The following is an 18,558-nucleotide window of genomic DNA, read 5'->3' on the forward strand; positions in this document are numbered from 1 at the left end:
TTCATATTTCCACATTTCCAGCTGTGTTTCACCATACAATGCAACCTTTGTAGTTTTAAATTGGGTATGCATGAGACATCAGATACTTTTTTTTCAGATTTCACAGTTTCAAATGTGTGCAAATTTTCTTTTTCACAGTTTTTTTCTCTGATTTTCAGAAGCTTTACACCCTTCCCATTCATATTTTCACATTAACAGATGTGTTTCAGCGTAGAAATGCAAAATCTGTGGTTTTAAATTGGGTATGCATGAGACATCAGATACTTTTTTTTCAGATATCAGTTTCAAATGTCTGCAAATTTTCTTTTTTTACAGTTTTTGCTCTGATTTTCAGCAGCTTTACACCCCTTCTCCTTTATATTTCCACATTTTCAGCTGTGTGTCTATGGTTTCACCATAGAAATGCAACCTTTGTAGTTTTAAATTGGGCATGCATACTTTTTTGTGCATTTAGGGGTAATGCAGGTTAAACGCTCATGAAAGCAGGAAGTATATCCATCATTTGCGGTCAAAAAAGGGAAGACGAAACATCGGGCTCTGTGTATTCTCCTCCCCCTACAACATTTACTGTAATTATCACTCCTCTTATCAGCTGTGGTTTGTGTTACAATTTGTTCAGGAGGAGGAAAAAAAGAAAAAGCTGCGACACGTGACGAGTCAGCTGACTCTCTCTGCCTTTCACAAGACCGAGCAGAGAGCCTGGATCACAACATACAGGGTGCCCACCGGGGAGGAGGACACAGGGGAGTTCAGCGACCTTGTTTCAGGACACTTTGTGGAAGTGGAAGCAGGACTTTTTTTTGAGTCTCCTGACCGGTCTCTGTTCCTCACAAGAAGGTAAACACTCCACAACATACAGAGCTGCACTTTAAAAGGATAAGTTAGCTTAATGTGTTAGCAGGCTGCTGCCGGAGTGTCGTGTTGAGTCTCGCCCCCCTTCTCTTTTAAAGTTTGTTTTGGGGGTCAGTATGACTCAGTAATTCTGAAGAAGATGTCTACTGTGTTAGCCGACACTTCCTTGACGCCCCTCACTTACACTGTTGGTTTGGTCGTGTTTCTTACAGAGAGCAGCAGACGAACAAACGAGCACACCTGCTGTCAGAGGAACAATGGGGCTCCCTGCACGGCTGTCCTCCTCCGGACTGATCACCTGCACTCTGCTCCTCATGCTGCCCCTGTTTGGGGTCTGCCATCCAGCACAGGTCCAGCAGCAGACCAGGCTGGTGTTCATGGAGCAGGCTGACCGCCCAGCAGGAGTGGGGTTTAATTGGAAAAACGTCACCTGCCCCTTGTGCAAAGCTCTCTTCGCCATTCTGGATGTCGCTCTTCTGGTAATGTTTAGATATTTACTTAAACTTGGACTTAAGAGGTGACCTCTTGTAAAACCGTTTAAAGGTAGATCATCTGAATATATTTAAACATGGACAGAGGAAAGGTGGGGTGTGAAAAGTAGTCATTTGCAAGAATGTGTTACTGTACATATTGTTCTGATGCTGTTTTAGTGCACACTTCTTAAAATCTAATGTTAAAGAAACCTTCCTGACCTGCCTTTTAAAGGGTCAATTCGTCAACTTAAGTCAAAGTCTCCTTCATTGTCAAAAACTGTAGTATGCACCAGACATTCAGAGGATTGATATTGTGTTACTCTCTCAGACCCTTAAACATATGTCGATATTTATTATGTTATATACAGCTAAAACAGCCTGGGGTCAGATTGGTCCCAAGGAACACCGATGTGTAAACATTTTTTTACAGGAAATTGGAACATATCAACATTTTAATTTAACTTTTTCCTAGTTGTCCCCATTAAATTAGGAAAAGTCATGAAATATGAAGCCAAAAAAATGATGCAAGTCATTAATTTAGAGATGTTAAACCTTGAATGGGGTCCAATTGACCCCAAGGATAATAGGAGGGTTAAAGAAACACAAAAAGGTAAGAAAGGAGCTCTCAAGAAAAATATGTTTGTTTTTTGTTCTTTTATGATTTACAATTTATTGCTTTTGTCGTCTTTTTGCAACATTCATACATTTACAGAATTTCATAAACACAGAAAACAATTGTATTTTTTTCAATCAACCAACAGGAAAAAACAAAAGTAATAAACAAATTAAATTGCAACAAAATAATGATCATGACAATAAACAAACAAATAGATTTAATAGAAAACAAACAACAACAACAAAAAAAAACAGATGAGAATACAATTACATACTATGTCCTCGTTAGTTGATAAAGATCCAGTCACTCTTCCACTTTAAAAGATGATCATTCAATCATTAGTCTGTCTATAGAAAAGTTGATTGAGGATTGATATTGCCTAAGAGAGGCTTGCAAGAAAAATAAGTTAAGATAAAAAAAAATAAGCCATCTAAATATAACAAAATAAAGTAGGTTTGAAAACTGAGAAAACTGTATGACAGTAGTGCAATTGAATCAGCTTATTTGTCTGGTAAAGTGAGTGTGTTAGTAGAGAACAGAAGCTGGTATGAGTTGATGATTCAACTTTATAATTGCCATATAAGCAGTTTTTTTGCATGGAGTTGGATTGTATTCCTTTTTAAAGGATCAGTATATTGCTAAATGATTCAACAGCACCACAAACTACAGTGTTGTGTAGTGAATGAAGTGTAGTTAACCCTTCCAGCAATTTCAACAAAAGTAGAATTTATCATCAATCCAAGTTTGTTTACTCCATGAAAAGTGTGAAGTAAGTTCTGAGTGTTAAAACCGATTCATACCACATCATTATAGTTAGTTTGATGCAATTTTGCCTTGACCATTGTAAACAGGCCTTTTTTTATTTGCAAACCAATAGGGCATGTGACGCTAAGGCCCTTTTATGTCGTCTCTTCATAACTCCTTATATAGCACAGAAATCCTTCTTAATATGCTCTGATCTCATGGTGTAGTTGTAAAAAGTAAATGTAACACCCATACCTTTTACAACACCATTCCTAACATTCCACTGATACATGAGTAAATGTTAAATTTGCCCATTGAGGAGGGGGACGTAATCAAGATGTGGAGCCTAAAGAATGATAAGTAGTAGAAGGGATCGAACAGACTTTCAGCAGAAATGAAGATGTAACAAAGTTCACTCTGACATGTGGTTGAAAGTGAAGAGCCCTTCACACTGCATGGAGCTCATTTGAATATATGACTGTGGGAAGAAGAAGGAAGTTGTACGGTTCGTGCATTTAAAAAAAAAAAAAAAAAAAAGGCCAAAAAGAAAGAGAAAATAACTTTACCTGAGCAAATGTATTAAACTTAATATATTGTACTTATGTGTTTTTTTTAAGCTTGCAGTGTACCACCTGAAATGTTAAATTTTTTGACTTTAACATGTTTTAGGTCAGAATAATTTATCAAATTATTTTTATTTTTGTTTTGATTATTTATTTGGTAGAGTACAATATGAGCAATTATCTTACTGTTGCTTTTTGATAAATAAATAATACATTTAATAAAAAATGTAAGCCTTTTATTTTTGTCAATTTGAGTTTTGGACATTTATTCAAGCAGTAGGTGAGAGGTTGTCTCAGGATAGTCTTTTCTAATCCTCCTCTACCTTTTGTGATCTCATTTAGAGTGATGTCAATGAGGAGCGTGTGGCCAAATTTGTAGGTGAAGCCTGTATCCGTCTCCACCTGGCCGACGAGCAGGTGTGTCGACAAATCACAGAGCTCTTCAGGGACGACTTCATCCGGGCTCTGCAGGAGTCTCTGCTGTGGCCCTCCGAGGCGTGCGCCCTTCTGGTGGGCTCGTCCTGCGGCAAATTTGACATCTACGCACCCTGGAACACCACCCTGCCAAAGGTCCCCAAACCGCCTGTGACACCGCCCTCTCCTCCCAAACCTGGGTCCCCACAGAGCAGGGTTCTGTTTCTGACGGACATCCACTGGGACAAGGTGAGTGTGTGAAAGAAGAATTGAGAAGAAATCTACAGAGCAGGTGCAGGGACAAGTTTATACATGAGGCTCTTTATTTTTCCACAACTATTCTCCTTCTTTTAGAGTGTCTGAGAGAAAGTGTGTACATTACAGCTTCATGTTTATAGTGGGTGCTTGAATTCCAGGAAAACAATCAATGCTGAGGTCATACCTTCCAAAAATACAAGACTGAGGTTGATGATTTACTTGTTTCCAGGAAGTTTGAAGACAAAAGCAGCTAAATTCTCACCTGACTCTGTGTGATGTTTTAGATCAAGCCCGTCTTTTTAAAGTCCAATCATTTCCACCAACAGGAGTATGAAATTGGCAGCACCGCAGACTGTAAGGACCCTCTGTGCTGCCGTAAAGACTCAGGCTCTCCCAGCTGGAGGCGGAGGGAGGCCGGGTACTGGGGAACCTACAGCAAATGCGACCTGCCCCTACGGACAGTGGAGAACCTCCTGGAGAACATTGCCAAAGCCGGGCCCTGGGATTGGGTGTACTGGACCGGAGACATACCGGCGCACAATGTTTGGTCTCAGACGAGGAAACAGCAGCTGTCGGAGCTGACGGTCATCACCAGACTCATCCACAAGTAAGGTTTAAGAACGGGACATTCACACTTTCTGCAGTAGATGTGTCATCCAGCTGGTATTGAAGACGTCTCTGACCAGCATCCACTCAGCTCTCTGAGTTGTTTTTAATTTAATTATTATGGGTTGAAATGTCATACTTTTCAGCCATGTTGCTAGTGATAATCAGCTACTGCTTGAATGTCTTGGATACCACAGCTGCCCTAATGTTTAATCACAAAATCCTTTAGGTTAAAGCTGATAACACTCAGGGTGTCCACACTGATGTTTACCTTACCTTACTTGGAGTTGATCCAAACTTTTACTGACTCTCACCTCCTCCTGCTGTTATCTTTGCAGACACCTGGGACCTAATGTGACGGTTTACCCAGCTGTTGGAAACCACGAGAGCACACCAGTGAACAGCTTCCCTCCACCGTTCATTCATGGCAACAGATCCAGCTCCTGGCTGTACGACACTATGGCAGCAGAATGGGCGCCATGGCTACCAGAGGAGGCTTTGAAGACTTTGAGGTGTGATGTTTTTGTTTTCACAGTTTCTATAGTTGTGCTTGAGGCCGGAAAGAGATTGCTCTTTCAGTTTCACGCTCATATCACTATATTATTATTCCCCATACAAGGCTACCCAAAGACCTGATTCATGTGACTACATCTCTGGTTGCAATTTCAGATATGGGGGATTCTACACGGTGGAGGTCCAGCCCGGTCTACGCGTGGTCTCCCTCAACATGAACTTTTGCGCTCATGAAAACTTCTGGTTGATGGTGAACTCTACGGATCCTGCTAACCAGCTGCAGTGGCTGGTCCATATTCTCCAGGCCAGTGAGGAGAAGGGAGAGAAGGTGAGTGCTTCCTTTGTAGACTCAAAGAACATTGTAAAGCTGATGGATCAGCCTTTAAGTCATGTGGGTGATGACTTTATGGCTCTCTTGTGATGTGCTGCCCTCTTTCCACTGTCATAAACATTTATTTTGTTTTATACTGGAGCTATAATCTTCACTGTGCCTTTTTTTTGTAGGTACATATCATTGGTCACATCCCCCCTGGACTGTGTCTTGGCAGCTGGAGCTGGAACTATTATCACATTCTCAACAGGTAGGTCACAACCAAGCGGCAACCCCCGGTCTCAAAATATCAAGCCCATGCGGAAGTGTTATAAACTGCAGTTCATTGAGCATTCGCTTGAGGCTGGCTGCAGAAACACTGGAAACCACATATACAACAATTAAGAAAAGCCGATCTTGGCAGCATTAATAAACATGTTTACAGCCTGGTTCAAAAAAACGGCTTGGCTGACAGGCAGGAACTCAGTAGCTGTTGGCTAGGAGGCTCAAACCCTGCCTCTTTACCTTACGCTAAATTTGGTTGAGTTCTGCATTTCCAATATGGCTTCCGCCGACGATTGGCTTCAAAACGGTGCTCAGCAACAGATGGGTGGTGTCACGGATTCTACATCTATTATTTATAGTCTATGGTCACAACATTCAACGCGTAAACCTAAAGATTCAATCATCTCTACATCATTTTGTATCCCGGTTATGTGCTGTTGTCACTGAGGGGAGTTCTGCACTCTCAATAGTGGGTTCTCTTAAATGAACATGTGGGAGTTTGAGAACATTTGCTGTAGAGCCTCAGACTCAAGTGTGACTGGTACTTGTCTGTTATTGTTGTTGCTGCCCACAACTCAGATGATCAGTGGTCTTGGTCTTTGTGACCTGAGGATGTGAAGACAATTTCAAACACTGAAATATGACTTACTGCTAGCAACACTTGTTTCACTTCCTCTTTTATTAGCATGGCTGGGTTGGATGTCGTTATGCGTGTTTGTGCATCTGTCTTGGTTGATGAACATGCAAGCTGTCTTTTTTTTTTTTTTTTCAAATTGAGTGTGAGTGTCCTGCTGTGGTTGAAACGGCTGCATGTGACATGTTTGTGTTTTTGTCTTCGCACACGATCTATGAAAAATAAGACTAGCTGTAAAGTTATTCTTCTTAGATTTATAATATCCTCCTTTTTTTCTTTTAAGGTATGAAAGCACAATATCCGGACAGTTTTTTGGACACACACACCTGGATGAGTTCCAAATGTTCTATGATGAGAAGACCATGTCCCGCCCACTGGGAGTGGCCTTCATCGCTCCAAGTGTGACCACTTATGTGAACCTAAACCCAGGTGAGTCTTCTTTATCCACTAGTTCAACGACATTTCAGCAACTCCATACATTTAGAAGAATTTATTTGAATACGTTTTGAATTCCCAGGTTACCGTGTCTACTATGTGGATGGGGACTACAAAGGCAGCTCTCGGTTTGTACTCGACCATGAAACCTACATCCTCAACCTCACAGAGGCAAACCACAGCCCGGGTGAGCCGGGCGGCCCAGAAAAGAACCCCAAATGGACACTTCTATACCGCGCCACCCAGGCCTACGGTCTGACCACTCTGTTCCCATCTGACTACGACGGACTGATGCAGACATTCCTCAAAGACGACCCCGTCTTCCAAAAGTTCTGGTACTTACGACACAAAGGACACGTGTCGGCGCCGTGCACCGAGACATGCAAAACCTCACTTATGTGCTTCCTGCGGAGCGGGCGCTACGATGAGCTGGAGCAGTGCGACCTCCTCGGTGGTTATGGAGGAGACTTGGTCCGGGCTGCCAGAAAAACTCTTTGTTGACCTGAGGAAGTTTGAATTGAATGTCTGAGTAGGGATAGAGCAATATGACCAAATATAAAATTGAGCCAAAAAATCTGTTGCTGATTGGTTATCAAGGGTAACTGTTTGTTTGATTTCATAGAGTAACTTTATTGATCTCACATTGAGTCCAAAGAGTTGAGTCAATTATGCCTTCCATTTGTCATATCTTCACACGGACATTAACTGTGATTTGCACCATGCCTTGTTTGTCAGCTGCTGTCGTGTAAAGACAGAGTGTAAGTGTCCTAAAGGTTTTCTGTTTACATGTTGTGCACAGACTGCTGGGGTTCAAGGGCTTGATCAAAGTCGCCATGATTTCTGCAGTTCTGCTCTACTGGGTGCCTTTTAGAAGGGAGATTGGTGTTTTAACATATTTACCCTAAACTTTATTGCAATTTTCCTGCTACAAAAAAAACCTCATAGCATTTTTCCAAGCTGTTCTCCACGATCTGAAGGAAGGTTAGGATCCTCAAAGTCCTTGAAGTCTGCTTGGATTGTAAAATGATAAAATGGGCCACCTACTTTATTGAATCCTGATGAATAATCAGAGCCATCACCTCGGAGTCTGAGCTTTGTGCCGTGTGGTATCTCAACTCAGTTATTAGACAGCCTCTTATCTACATCATCAGTGTGATCGTTCTCAGTTTAAAGCATCGTCATGATGCTCAGCACCATCTGCCTCAGACAGTGTTTCTCATTGGGTTTACTTTTGTTTGCACTTTAATTTTTGTGTCAGCTTGTTAATGTATACGGGAGACAGGTTTATCAGGCCAATCTGTAACAAGTTCGGGAGGTTTCTCACAGCTTTGTTCATGAGGCATGAAGTGACATTAGCATTAGCAACGGGTTCTCCAACTTGTACAAATGAGCAATAACTTAAGGAGATTGTATAAATTATGAATAAAAGATTGAATCTGTTACTAATTTGCATGCATTTTGTTATTGCTTGGATACAAGTAGAATAACCAGAACACACTGATAATACAAGTCAAAGCAAATGTGATGTTTCAATTGCTTTTTTTTTAAAAATTTACATTTTTTGGCTTTTAATGGACAGGACAGCTGAAGAGAGACAGGAAATGTGGGAGTGTGGGAAGACATGCAGTAAATGGTCGAACCGGCGACCTCTGCAACGATGACTCTAGCCTCTAAACGTGGGGCATTTAGACCACCAGCACCCTGTTTCAATTGCTTTTCACTATCTCATAGGCTGCCCAACAACTCCATAACATCCATGTTAAAGTCAGCTCTTTTTACATCATTTCAAAATACATGCATTCATAACACTGAGTAATTTTGCTACATATTTAAACTAGGCTTCACTCATGAGAGCTCATCCTTTCCTCTGTTTCACCCTCTATTCCGATAAACTGGTCTGTGGTTTCCTTTGCTGCATCACTCAGTGTGTTTCCTCCTGGTTCACTCGACCAGTGAACCACTCCGTGCACAAAGCAGAAGCCAGCTTTAGTACATAACATCAACAAGGTAGCAGTTAATGGACTTAAGTATTTTTTAGGGGATGAATTAACAGCAGTGCAAGTTAGATAAAGTTAAAAGAAATGGACTGTTTCCAGAAGAATTTGCACTAAACACTTTGGTGTTGATGCTTAGTAATCCTACAGAAAATTCTGAAGACATGACTCATTCAGCTGTAGTCTTCACATATCCATTGTACATTTCAGTTAAGTATGATGATTCATGGGGCATCGTTGGCCTGGCGGTCTAAGCGTGCCCCTCACATACAGAGGCTATAGCCTTCATCACAGAGGTAACAGGTTCCAGCCATGACCGTTTACTGCATGTCCTCCCCCACTCTCTACTCCCCACATTTCCTGTCTCTCTGTGGCTGTCCTGTCCATTAAAGGCAAAAATGCCCAAAAATATAACTTTGAAAAAATATATATATGATGATTCAATAGAGCAACACTTCAGGCTGTATGATTTATAATCCATGATTTGAATATGAAAGAAAAAACACTGCAACACACCACATTTGAAAAAGTACTTTTATGTCTCACATTAATTCCTTAGTTAGTGTTCAGTCTATCATTTCTTTTATCACCATCAACCAATAAAAGTTTGACAGTAACAAGCCTTTTTATCCTCTTCATCTTTATAAAGGCTTTTTATGGTTCTGAGAAAGACATAGTGACACCAAAGTCCTCCTTGTACAAGTCCCACATCTTTGGTTTGTGTGGGTTGTCGAGCTCTTCCCTGGGTAGATACAGCCTGTTGGAAATAATACGAAGAGTTCAAACTCAAAATGCACCTAATCATCCATCAATGTGAAATGCTGCCTGTATAAAAGCATAAGCTCAACAGAGGCATACTTGTCATTCTCTATGAAGGAGGTGTTGAACCAGAAGTAGAACGGGACGTCTTCGTATCCTTTTGGAAGACCCTGAAGAGAAAGACAAGCAGAGTACATCATAAGACGCTTTCCTAACATAAGCTGGGTTAAGTTGAAAATGAAAGCACTCACAGCACTTGACTCAAACATGACTTTCACATCGCCTTCAACTACAGGCCCGTTCTGCAGGCTGATGACTGCAGCATTGTTCCCCACATCAGGAAATACCTACAAAAACACACACACACACACACCAGAGATGTGTTAACCAGTGTGACAAATACATCAGTGTTACCAGAAATGTGTGTGTGCTGACGTATGAGACTCACTGTGCAGTTCTCCTGTTTGGCACACACACATTGAAACACAAGCTCTTTCTTCACAATAATCTTCACTTTGAGGTCGCTGCCGTTGCCTTTACCCACACCTGAGTGAGACAACACAAGCAGACATAAACACAGGCTCAAATAGAAGGGATTGTGTAGATACTTGAGGGGTCCACTGGTTTGCTGGGTTCTTACCTGCTATGGAGTGGATGCGGATGCTCTTGATCCTGAGGCTTTTGGGTGGAGGCATCTGTCTGTTGAATTTGGTCTTCATGACTTCATAGTAGCCCACGTACCGACTCTGTGATTCACACACACAGGAGAGCTCAAACACCTTGAAGCACTATCCAGTTTCTCAGGTTTATCAAGGAAATATTGTATTTGTTATCTTCTTATCTTCACTGATCATCATGATAATCATGAAGTTATTGCAAAGGATTTAGTAAAAAAAAAAAAGATAGAATGCATGCATACAAATAATGTATGAAAGAAATGTATACAGAGATCTATGCAGAGGGAAATGGCACACTGACACACTGTGATCCTCCAACTCTCCCTGTCCCATTGAAGTTACTAACCATAGACCTTTCTGGAGTCCCTGAGCTCCCTTGACTTGTAGGTTCCTCTGGATGTCTGCCGTAGATGGCCTACTACTGCTGTGGACGTTCCAGACTCCAGCCGCTAAAGACATGCCGGACAACAGCTTTTACTACTACTACTATCTGTCTCATCACTATCCTCTCTCTCTCTCTCTCTCTCTCTCTCTCTCTCTCTCTCTCTCTCTCTCTCTCTCTCTCTCTCTCTCTCTCTCTCTCTCTCTCTCTCTCTCTCTCTCTCTCTCTCTCTCTCTCTCTCTCTCTCTCTCTCTCTCTCTCTCTCTCTCTCTCTCTCTCTCTCTCTCTCTCTCTCTCTCTCTCTCTCTATCCCTCTTTCCAACCCCATCTCGGTCCAGGCAGATGTCTGTCTAACATGAGTCTGGTTCTGCCCGAGCTTTCTGCCTGTTAAAGGAAGATTGTCCTTGCCTCTGTAACTTGCTAAATGCTGCAAAGTGCTCTGCTCATGGTGGCTTGAGATGAGATCAGACTGAGTACTGTCTGTAAGATGGGACTGGATCTGATCCTTTTTTGATGTTGGGTCTTTGTTAATAATATAACATAGAGTACGGTCTAGACCTGCTCTGTTTGTAAAAGCGTCTTGAGAAAACGTTTGTTGTGATTTGGCGCTGTATAAATAAAGATTGATTGATTGATTGATCAAGAGAATTCACTAGTTTAATGTATGCAATATAAGATGCCATAAAAAGCTTGATTGAGTCACATGTTTTTGGCTAATCAATTGGTATTGGCAATAATACCTTTAAAAATACTATCACAAACTGTGTCCTGTATATGTTTTGCTTATCTTCTGGCTGTTACTTTAACTTCTACCACTAGGGGGCGCCAGTTACTCTTTTGATGTAAGTGAAGTCTGATAAGAGTGTGATTCACAACCAAAAACTGACCATCTGAGGCTCCTGATGGGATTCTTCTTACCTGGGAGGGAGTCTCTACTCCTTGAAACTTGGAGCTCTGACTCTTATCAGTCCTCCTCTCACCAAAATAATCCAGACTGTCCTGTTAGATAAAGAGTAGTTGTAAATAGGCAGCCTTTCTTTATAGTGTTTGTTAATTTATTCACTCTTGCAAATCCAAAGAGACATACTTGTGCGCTCTCAAACTGGTCGCTGTCGATTAACCAGGTGCACACCAACGTACCTGTGCGTCCTGTGAGGGAGAGCAGCAGATTTATAGAGTTGTGCTTTGTTGTGTAAAGGTAAATCAAGTTGCAGTGACATCTCTATTGAGATCAAATAAATAAATCACTCGTGATGATAAAAACAAGTGCATCACCTTTTCCTCCTTTGCAATGAATGGCAATGATGTTTTGGGGATCGGAGGACATCCACTCCCTCACACTTGCTGTGTATTTCAGCATGTCCCTGAGAAAGTACAACACACAATGATAAAGATGTCATGATGTGCTGGCAAATATTGTACCACCTGTAATAGTGGTTTGCATTACATCCTGCTGCTGTATGTGCTCATAAAACAGGCATTATGGCTGTGTCAATAATGTCAGCCTATTGCTTAGTTATCATTGCCAGAATATAAAAGGCCCTCATGTGTAGCTGTAATCTAAAGTCAGTGAGATTACAAGCCAAAGGGGGAGGTGACACAGCGGAAAAGGTGACTCACTCCAAGGAGGGGACGTTGTGGTCGTCGATGAACACTCGCTCAACCTTGTAGTGGAAGAATACGGGGTCATAGCCTTTCTCACCTGGAAACATAAGACAGCAGTGACGTGGCTTCTGTAGTTCAGTATGAAAAGGAATGCAGTGCATGTGACACAGCGAGGTGCTGACTTACTACACAGGTTGTAAACTTTATAGTGTCCTTCATGTTTAGTGTCTAGGAACCTCGCCACTTCCTGCAAAGAAAGAAAAAAGACTTCTTTTAGTTATTCAGACAGCGCTTTTTAAACTGGTGATGGACTGATTTGGACGTAATTTATATGCACCCAGGCGGTGTCAGACCTACCTTGATTGGATTCCTGTAGAATGACTGCTTCCCAGAGGAGGGGAAAGACATGGCAATGACACGGTCTAAGAAACAGCAGGAAGATACAAACATATGGTCAATTATTAACAACTTTCATTTCTATATTTTGATGTATTTTCAGATGTTTTGTTGCATGTAACAACTACCTGTGACATAAGTGAGGTCCAGATCGAATCCATCCCTCTGATAACGCCGCTTGTTCTCAGAAACCTGAGAAACATGACACATCGACTTAGACATCATGATTCTGCTGTTTGTTAGTCTGCACAGTGAAGTCCTCTAAAAGACAATTGAGGGCTTTACTGAATCAGGAATGATGGACTCACCATCCTCCTCGTGACCTTCTCCAGCTCTTTCCTCTGAGCTGCCAGTCTGAAAACCCTCACCAGGATCATTATTCTCAGGAAACGAAGGAACGTCACCACCCTGCCAAAGAACAAATAACTCTTAAACAAACAAGAACAATGTATTCATCAGGGTTATCTAAAAATGATAAAACAACAATGGGCCCTCTGAATCTATGTCTACTCATGGTAATGGCATGACAATACAATATAGGGGAGTCCATGTTACATATTTTAAGATATCATGTCACCATAGCCTGTTGTGAATGCCTATTGTCCATAATTTTTTATGCTTTCTGGCTAACTCGGGGCATTTTCATTTGTCTAAATGTCAAGTATTGTACCTACCTAATGTCTCTTTTTCCAATAAATAAAATAAAACATTTAAAATATATAAAAATGTCCATTTCACTAACTGTTAATTATTAATTCTGAGGTTCAGAAAAAACAAGTATTTTTGGAGAAATGCTCCTTTAATATAAATCCTGCCTCATTTATAAGTTAATGAAGAATAAAGCATCAAAATCTTAAAATATTATACTACCAAAGTAAAAGTAGTCTCCTAGCATTAACAGCTGAAATACATTACAATTAATAAAGCCTTTTAAGGAGAATGAATACATATCAAAATGAGCTGTAATTCATATTATGCATCTTTGCAATTTACTTATTTATTTTAAATTCTAGTGAGTGTAAAAAAGTGTTATTCTATATATATTTAAGTGTTTTATTTTCTTAATATCCTAGATTTTATTACATTTTTTTTTGCTATTTTGAATTTCAACATTATTATCAAATCTCTTGAGTTTCCTCAAACATGAGAGCATTTGCTGAGCTCATCAGTTCCTGTTTTTTTAAAGCTGTTATTTAGAGCATATATTTTATTATAAAGGAATTAGATTGGTTGGGATGGGTCATATTTTCTTATTGATTACCTCTCGATGTAAAACACTTTGTAGGAGCCATGAATTATTTGAATGGTATATCGTATCTATTTTTGAGATTTAGGGTAGGTTTTTGTTTGTATATTTTGTGGTTTATTTTTTTTGTTGACTGTTTATGATATGGTTTATTGTGCGGTCCCATTGATTAGGTAAAAAGCGGGTCATATGATTAGGGGTGGGGATACTCTATTCATTTAAGCCACTTGTTACCTTTTGTTTGGGGTTGGAGAGTGGGTGAGCTGGGTCGTCATATTTTTTGGTGACTGCTATCTTTCTTTGATCACCATCAACCACTTTAATCATCAGTTTTGGGAACGTTATCATGTGTTGATCATCCTTTGTCGTTAAAAATTAAGATATCAGTGAGATCTTTCTTCAGTGCGTCAGACAAGTTCCAGGCCCAACCTCAGCCTCTCAGCGGCTTTTTGCTCTGTGAAGTCCCTACACACTTTGTGTTGCATTGTTGTTGTATTTGAAGTGCAATTTTCTTTGTATCACAGTAATGAAACATTTCAAAATATTCTGGAATAATAAATTGTCACTTTTCCAAAGACGCCTTTTTAATAATCCTCACTCAATTGACATCTAGTCTAATGGAGGTAATCAGAGAATCACTTGATTTTACCAAAAATAATAGACAATAAGGAATTATGGAAGTGTAGTTTAAATACACCATGTTAACAGGTGCAACTAAGCTAACCTGGGAGTGAGGCAGATGTTGAATTGGTAGAAGAGATGTCTAATTAGGCTATATAAGTGAAAACACCGATGTGAGTGCAGCCATAACACTATGATAAACAGCAACTCTATGAGCAGTTCCTAGCGATCCTACAGGTCTGTAAGATGGATTGCAGGAGTGAGCAGGTACCTGGGGATGAGGCTGGCTCCTGATAAGTCAGAGAAGGTGTAGATCATGGTGACCACCAGCGTGATGACCACAACACAGGCATCTACAATGTTCATCTTGGAACTGAAGTAAACTTTGAACCTAGAGGGAAGTTAAGACAATTAACAGACTGCTGTGAAAACTTTACAAATCAAGCAACTGACAGTTTGAGCCTGAAAATGACATAACATGAAAAACACTTCTGTGGTAGAAGAACATGTCCACATAGTGACACCGTTCTTGTACTTTTAGTCATTATGTTTCCCAAAGATCAGCCAAAGACATGCCACCCACTTCCTGCCCAGCTTCCTCTTCATGACTTCCTGTTTGACAGTTAATCACTCTTGATTTCTGCTGACACTGAATACTGGGAATGCTTGCATAACCCCCATGTAACGTTTCTTGTTCTGTCATTCACAAGCTGTGTGTGAACTACATTTTATTTACAAGTGGGGTGTAGTTGCAACCTAGAGTAAGTGGAAGGTAAGCAAGATAAAAGAAGCTAGTAAACCATTGGAAATGAAGTACCTACATTTCAAGCTACATTACTTAAAAGTTGACTCACCCTTCCACATAGACCCGCAATAGAACATCAGCAAGGAAGAAGAAGGAGATGGTGAGGGACACAGCCTCTATAGCGTTTCCAACATCTCTGCTCTTGGCTGGCAGAGAAAGATCCACAATCACCAGCACAAAGTCCACGATGATCAGTATCACTCCGAATATACTGCAGGAAGAAATTGGATAAACCTTAAGTATCACCAAACATTACCCGGAAAGTAGACAACCATTACTTGTATTTATCTCCTCTGATTATCCTCACAACAACACACTCACCGAAATCCAAAGGACATAACAAAGGGGGATATCTTCTTCCTGATATTGCTGCAAAGGAGGAAAGAAAGTTAGCGTGCTTTGGTGACATTTTTGTTTACAGAGAGTGTGCAAACATTAACTTACTGATACGTTGTGTCTGGAAGCACACTCTCATCCTTTCCATCATCGATCTCCACCTTTGCATCCTCCATCTTTGCAATGTTTCTACAGAAAAAAGAAAGGATAAAACAAGATTAACAGGATGCAATATTGACACAAAACATGGCATTAGATTTAAATAAGTTCTCACAAAAGCAACGTGAAGTAAAGATACATTATAGATAGATAGATAGATAGATAGATAGATAGATAGATAGATAGATAGATAGATAGATAGATAGATAGATAGATAGATCTTTATTTGTCCTTAATAAGAAAATGTGTTGTCTGTACAAAAAATATAAGCAGAAATAAACAATAAACATCCACCCAGCACCCAAACTTTGCACAATAGTACATGTTTACATCTCACCCGTTTACACCTGCATCTGAACCTGGGTTGAAATGCACAGATGACATGATGTGAGTGTCTTCCTCCTTCCTTTTTCCTGAAAGTGAAGTCTCTGCTTAAGAAAACAAAAGTGCAGAAATTGAAAATGCACTTCCCTTGTTGAGCATTTTGCAGCTTACGTCAAAAAATAGAAAAGGCAAGCAAGAAAACTCAAATTAGTCAAGTTTTGTCAGCATACAGGAGTTAACTAGTGCTTCATGAGCTGGTAAGTCATATAGCAACCATTTTTCTTATAATCTGTGGATGCAAAACATGCAACAAATGAATCAGAACATTGTCTGTGAAAGTTAGGAATCAAAGAGACATTGTTTCCTTCAAAATATATAAATAACCAGACAGATTTAGCAACACAAAATCTCCAGTTTTTCAGCCCATCCTGGTCTAACTCTTCCCCTCAGTCTCTCCGTTTGTTGACCCAAATTAGCCCCAAAACTGAAGTCTCACCGCCTGCTTACCGTTTGGGCTGTCATTCGTGAAGTTATACTGGAGTTTGTCTTGTGACTTCTTCTCGTGAACACAAAGGAAAACGGTTCAAAGGTTAACCGGTTACATTTTTTTTCTGTCCATCCACTAACTCCTCGGTGTTTTTGCAAACGTAGCGGTTTGGACTTCCTGGACCTCTTCACAAAAAAAGCGTTCAGTCTTTTTTTCTCTCAACTCTTCTCTCATCTTCTCTCTCAGCCCACATAAAAACACCACCGAGCCTGACCAGAGCTTTCCTGTGACTAACTTTTAGATCACTATAGTTAGTTTAAAGATGAGTCAACAGTTAGTCGTAGCTCTCTCAGATCTCACTCTACTCTTCAACATCTGGTTTTAATTTCACACACATTCCCAAACGCCAGTCAGAGTCTGGTCTGTGAAGTCCAGCCCCGGTTGTAGTCTAAAAATGACAACAAAGTTACAAAACAGAATTTAAAGACGCACTTCAGAATAAAAGAAAGTAACATTTTGGCAAAACTAATGAAGGAAAATGACAAATAAAGGATAGACAACAATTTTGTTTAACATAAAGTGATGGCTTGAACTTCACTTTTACAGGGGCGGATTTGCAAGGTGACTGGGGTGTCCTTGCCCAAGGCAAGTTTAAAGGTGACATATCATGCAAAATCGACTTTTTAATGGTTCTCTACCTGAAATATGTGTCCCTGGCATGTCTACAAACCCCCCGAATATGAAAAAAATCGATTCTGCCCCTGTTCTGATTTCTCCCCCTTTCACGTAAAACTGAAACGCTCGTTTCAGTTTTACGTGTTTTTCATACGTCACAACGCCACACGGTCTGTAACGTAAGTCAGAGCTCGGAGCTTGTTCAGCCCATAGACTGTATAAAATACAACTCAACCCCTCCGTTTTTCATTATCTGCACACATGTGTGCTAACAAGGAGCTTAGGAGGGAGGCATGCTAGTTGTAGGCTGTCTTAATAAACACAAAGGTCAGTTTTACTCCCCACGTCTGCAGATTTGAAGATCTAGTGGATGATTTTTATTTATCATGGATAAGTGCTAGCACTAGTTAGCATAGCCACATAGCTATATGTTAGTAGCTGTGTACCAAGACACACATCGACATACTGACAAATAAAACAACAAGAAACACTAAATCTGTGACTAATCCTTCAGAAAGGTCCTGCTGCAGGCGCCTCTCCGTCAGGATCATATTCTGGATCAAATTCAGAGGGTTGAAGTAACGCTTCAGCCAACATGTAAACATTAAATCAACGTGCTGGAGAGCCGAGGCCACATCCACTTCCTGAGGGGGCGTGGTCAGAGAGCTCATTCTCATTTAAAGGCACAGACACAGAAAACAGCCTGTTCTGAGCAGGGCTGAAAAAGAGGGGTTTACAGGCATACCAAAATCTGATTTCAAAGTGTTTTTTTGAGCATAAACTTCAAAGACATGTTTTGGGGACCTCTTAGACCAATATATATTGATGAAAAAGAGCGTAATATGTCACCTTTAAATCAACTGTCAGGCCCAGTCGCAATGTCCTCCCTAAACCCTGAGCCCTTCTTGATCCTCGGTTCTTTGCACTGGCTTCCAGTTAAATGTAGGATCCAGATTAAAATTCTTGTTATTGTGTACAGAGCGCTAAATGGTCAGGTTCCAGTCTATATCAGTGAGCTGCTGAAGCCTTATTACTCCAGCAGGAGTCTTAGGTCCTCTGATCAGGGTTTATTGGTTGTGCCTCGTACCAGGTTAAAAACTAAAGGGGACTCTGCTTTCCAGGTTGTTGGTCCTAAACTCTGGAGCAGTCTCCATGTGGAACTGAGAACTGTGGACACTGTTGACAGGTTCAAAAAGCAGTTGAAGACCTATCTGTTTGGACTTGCCTTTGTTTAATCTGTCTGTTTTTATGTCATGTTTTTTGTATGTATTTGCATTCACTGTTTTGCCTTTTAATGTTTTTTTTTATTGTTATCTGGTAAAGCACCTTGTGACCTCTGTTCTTGAGAGGTGCTCTCAAAATAAATCTTACTTACTTACTTACTTACTT

At 40.5% G+C, this 18,558-nt stretch overlaps 2 protein-coding genes across 3 annotated transcripts; one reads left to right on the top strand and one right to left on the bottom strand.

Moving 5' to 3' along the window:
• The first annotated feature begins 660 nt into the window (after positions 1-660).
• smpd1 (sphingomyelin phosphodiesterase 1) lies at positions 661-8,149 on the top strand. The gene is made up of 9 exons (XM_034683738.1): positions 661-837; positions 1,065-1,331; positions 3,591-3,911; positions 4,247-4,527; positions 4,865-5,038; positions 5,196-5,367; positions 5,544-5,620; positions 6,552-6,697; positions 6,786-8,149. Exons 2-9 carry the CDS (start codon positions 1,110-1,112, stop codon positions 7,202-7,204), a joined length of 1,812 nt encoding a protein of 603 aa, XP_034539629.1. The 5' UTR covers positions 661-837; positions 1,065-1,109; the 3' UTR covers positions 7,205-8,149.
• Positions 8,150-9,213: 1,064 nt separating this feature from the next.
• On the bottom strand, positions 9,214-16,899 carry tpte (transmembrane phosphatase with tensin homology). 2 transcript variants are annotated; one of them, XM_034683739.1, is made up of 19 exons: positions 16,515-16,899; positions 16,021-16,111; positions 15,633-15,713; positions 15,510-15,557; positions 15,238-15,399; positions 14,655-14,774; positions 12,825-12,924; positions 12,645-12,708; positions 12,478-12,542; positions 12,307-12,367; positions 12,136-12,217; positions 11,791-11,879; positions 11,603-11,664; positions 11,434-11,514; positions 10,097-10,202; positions 9,905-10,002; positions 9,708-9,803; positions 9,556-9,626; positions 9,214-9,454 (listed from the first exon to the last, which is right to left on the bottom strand). In XM_034683739.1, the coding sequence occupies exons 2-19, from the start codon at positions 16,065-16,067 to the stop codon at positions 9,352-9,354; spliced, it is 1,536 nt and encodes a 511-aa protein (XP_034539630.1). In that variant the 5' UTR covers positions 16,068-16,111; positions 16,515-16,899; the 3' UTR covers positions 9,214-9,351. The 2 variants fall into 2 exon arrangements, with proteins under 2 accessions (XP_034539630.1, XP_034539632.1); XM_034683741.1 differs by having other exon boundaries at positions 16,021-16,114.
• Between the last annotated feature and the right edge of the window lie 1,659 nt (positions 16,900-18,558).

Source organism: Notolabrus celidotus, chromosome 5 (genome assembly GCF_009762535.1).
Source record: "Notolabrus celidotus isolate fNotCel1 chromosome 5, fNotCel1.pri, whole genome shotgun sequence".
Classification (NCBI taxonomy): Eukaryota; Metazoa; Chordata; class Actinopteri; order Labriformes; family Labridae; genus Notolabrus; species Notolabrus celidotus.

What these genes read in the sequence shown, in the direction of transcription:
- smpd1 (XM_034683738.1), top strand. Translation starts at nt 1,110, where the DNA reads ATGGGGCTCCCTGCACGGCTGTCCTCCTCCGGACTGATCACCTGCACT. An exon ending in CGGACATCCACTGGGACAAG is followed by an intron (nt 3,912 to 4,246) that starts GTGAGTGTGTGA and finishes TTCCACCAACAG; the next exon opens with GAGTATGAAATTGGCAGCAC. An exon ending in TATTATCACATTCTCAACAG is followed by an intron (nt 5,621 to 6,551) that starts GTAGGTCACAAC and finishes TTTTCTTTTAAG; the next exon opens with GTATGAAAGCACAATATCCG.
- tpte (XM_034683739.1), bottom strand. Translation starts at nt 16,067, where the DNA reads ATGTCATCTGTGCATTTCAACCCAGGTTCAGATGCAGGTGTAAACGG. An exon ending in TTGCGGGTCTATGTGGAAGG is followed by an intron (nt 14,775 to 15,237) that starts GTGAGTCAACTT and finishes ACTTCCCTCTAG; the next exon opens with GTTCAAAGTTTACTTCAGTT. An exon ending in GGACCTCACTTATGTCACAG is followed by an intron (nt 12,543 to 12,644) that starts GTAGTTGTTACA and finishes GCTGTTTCTTAG; the next exon opens with ACCGTGTCATTGCCATGTCT.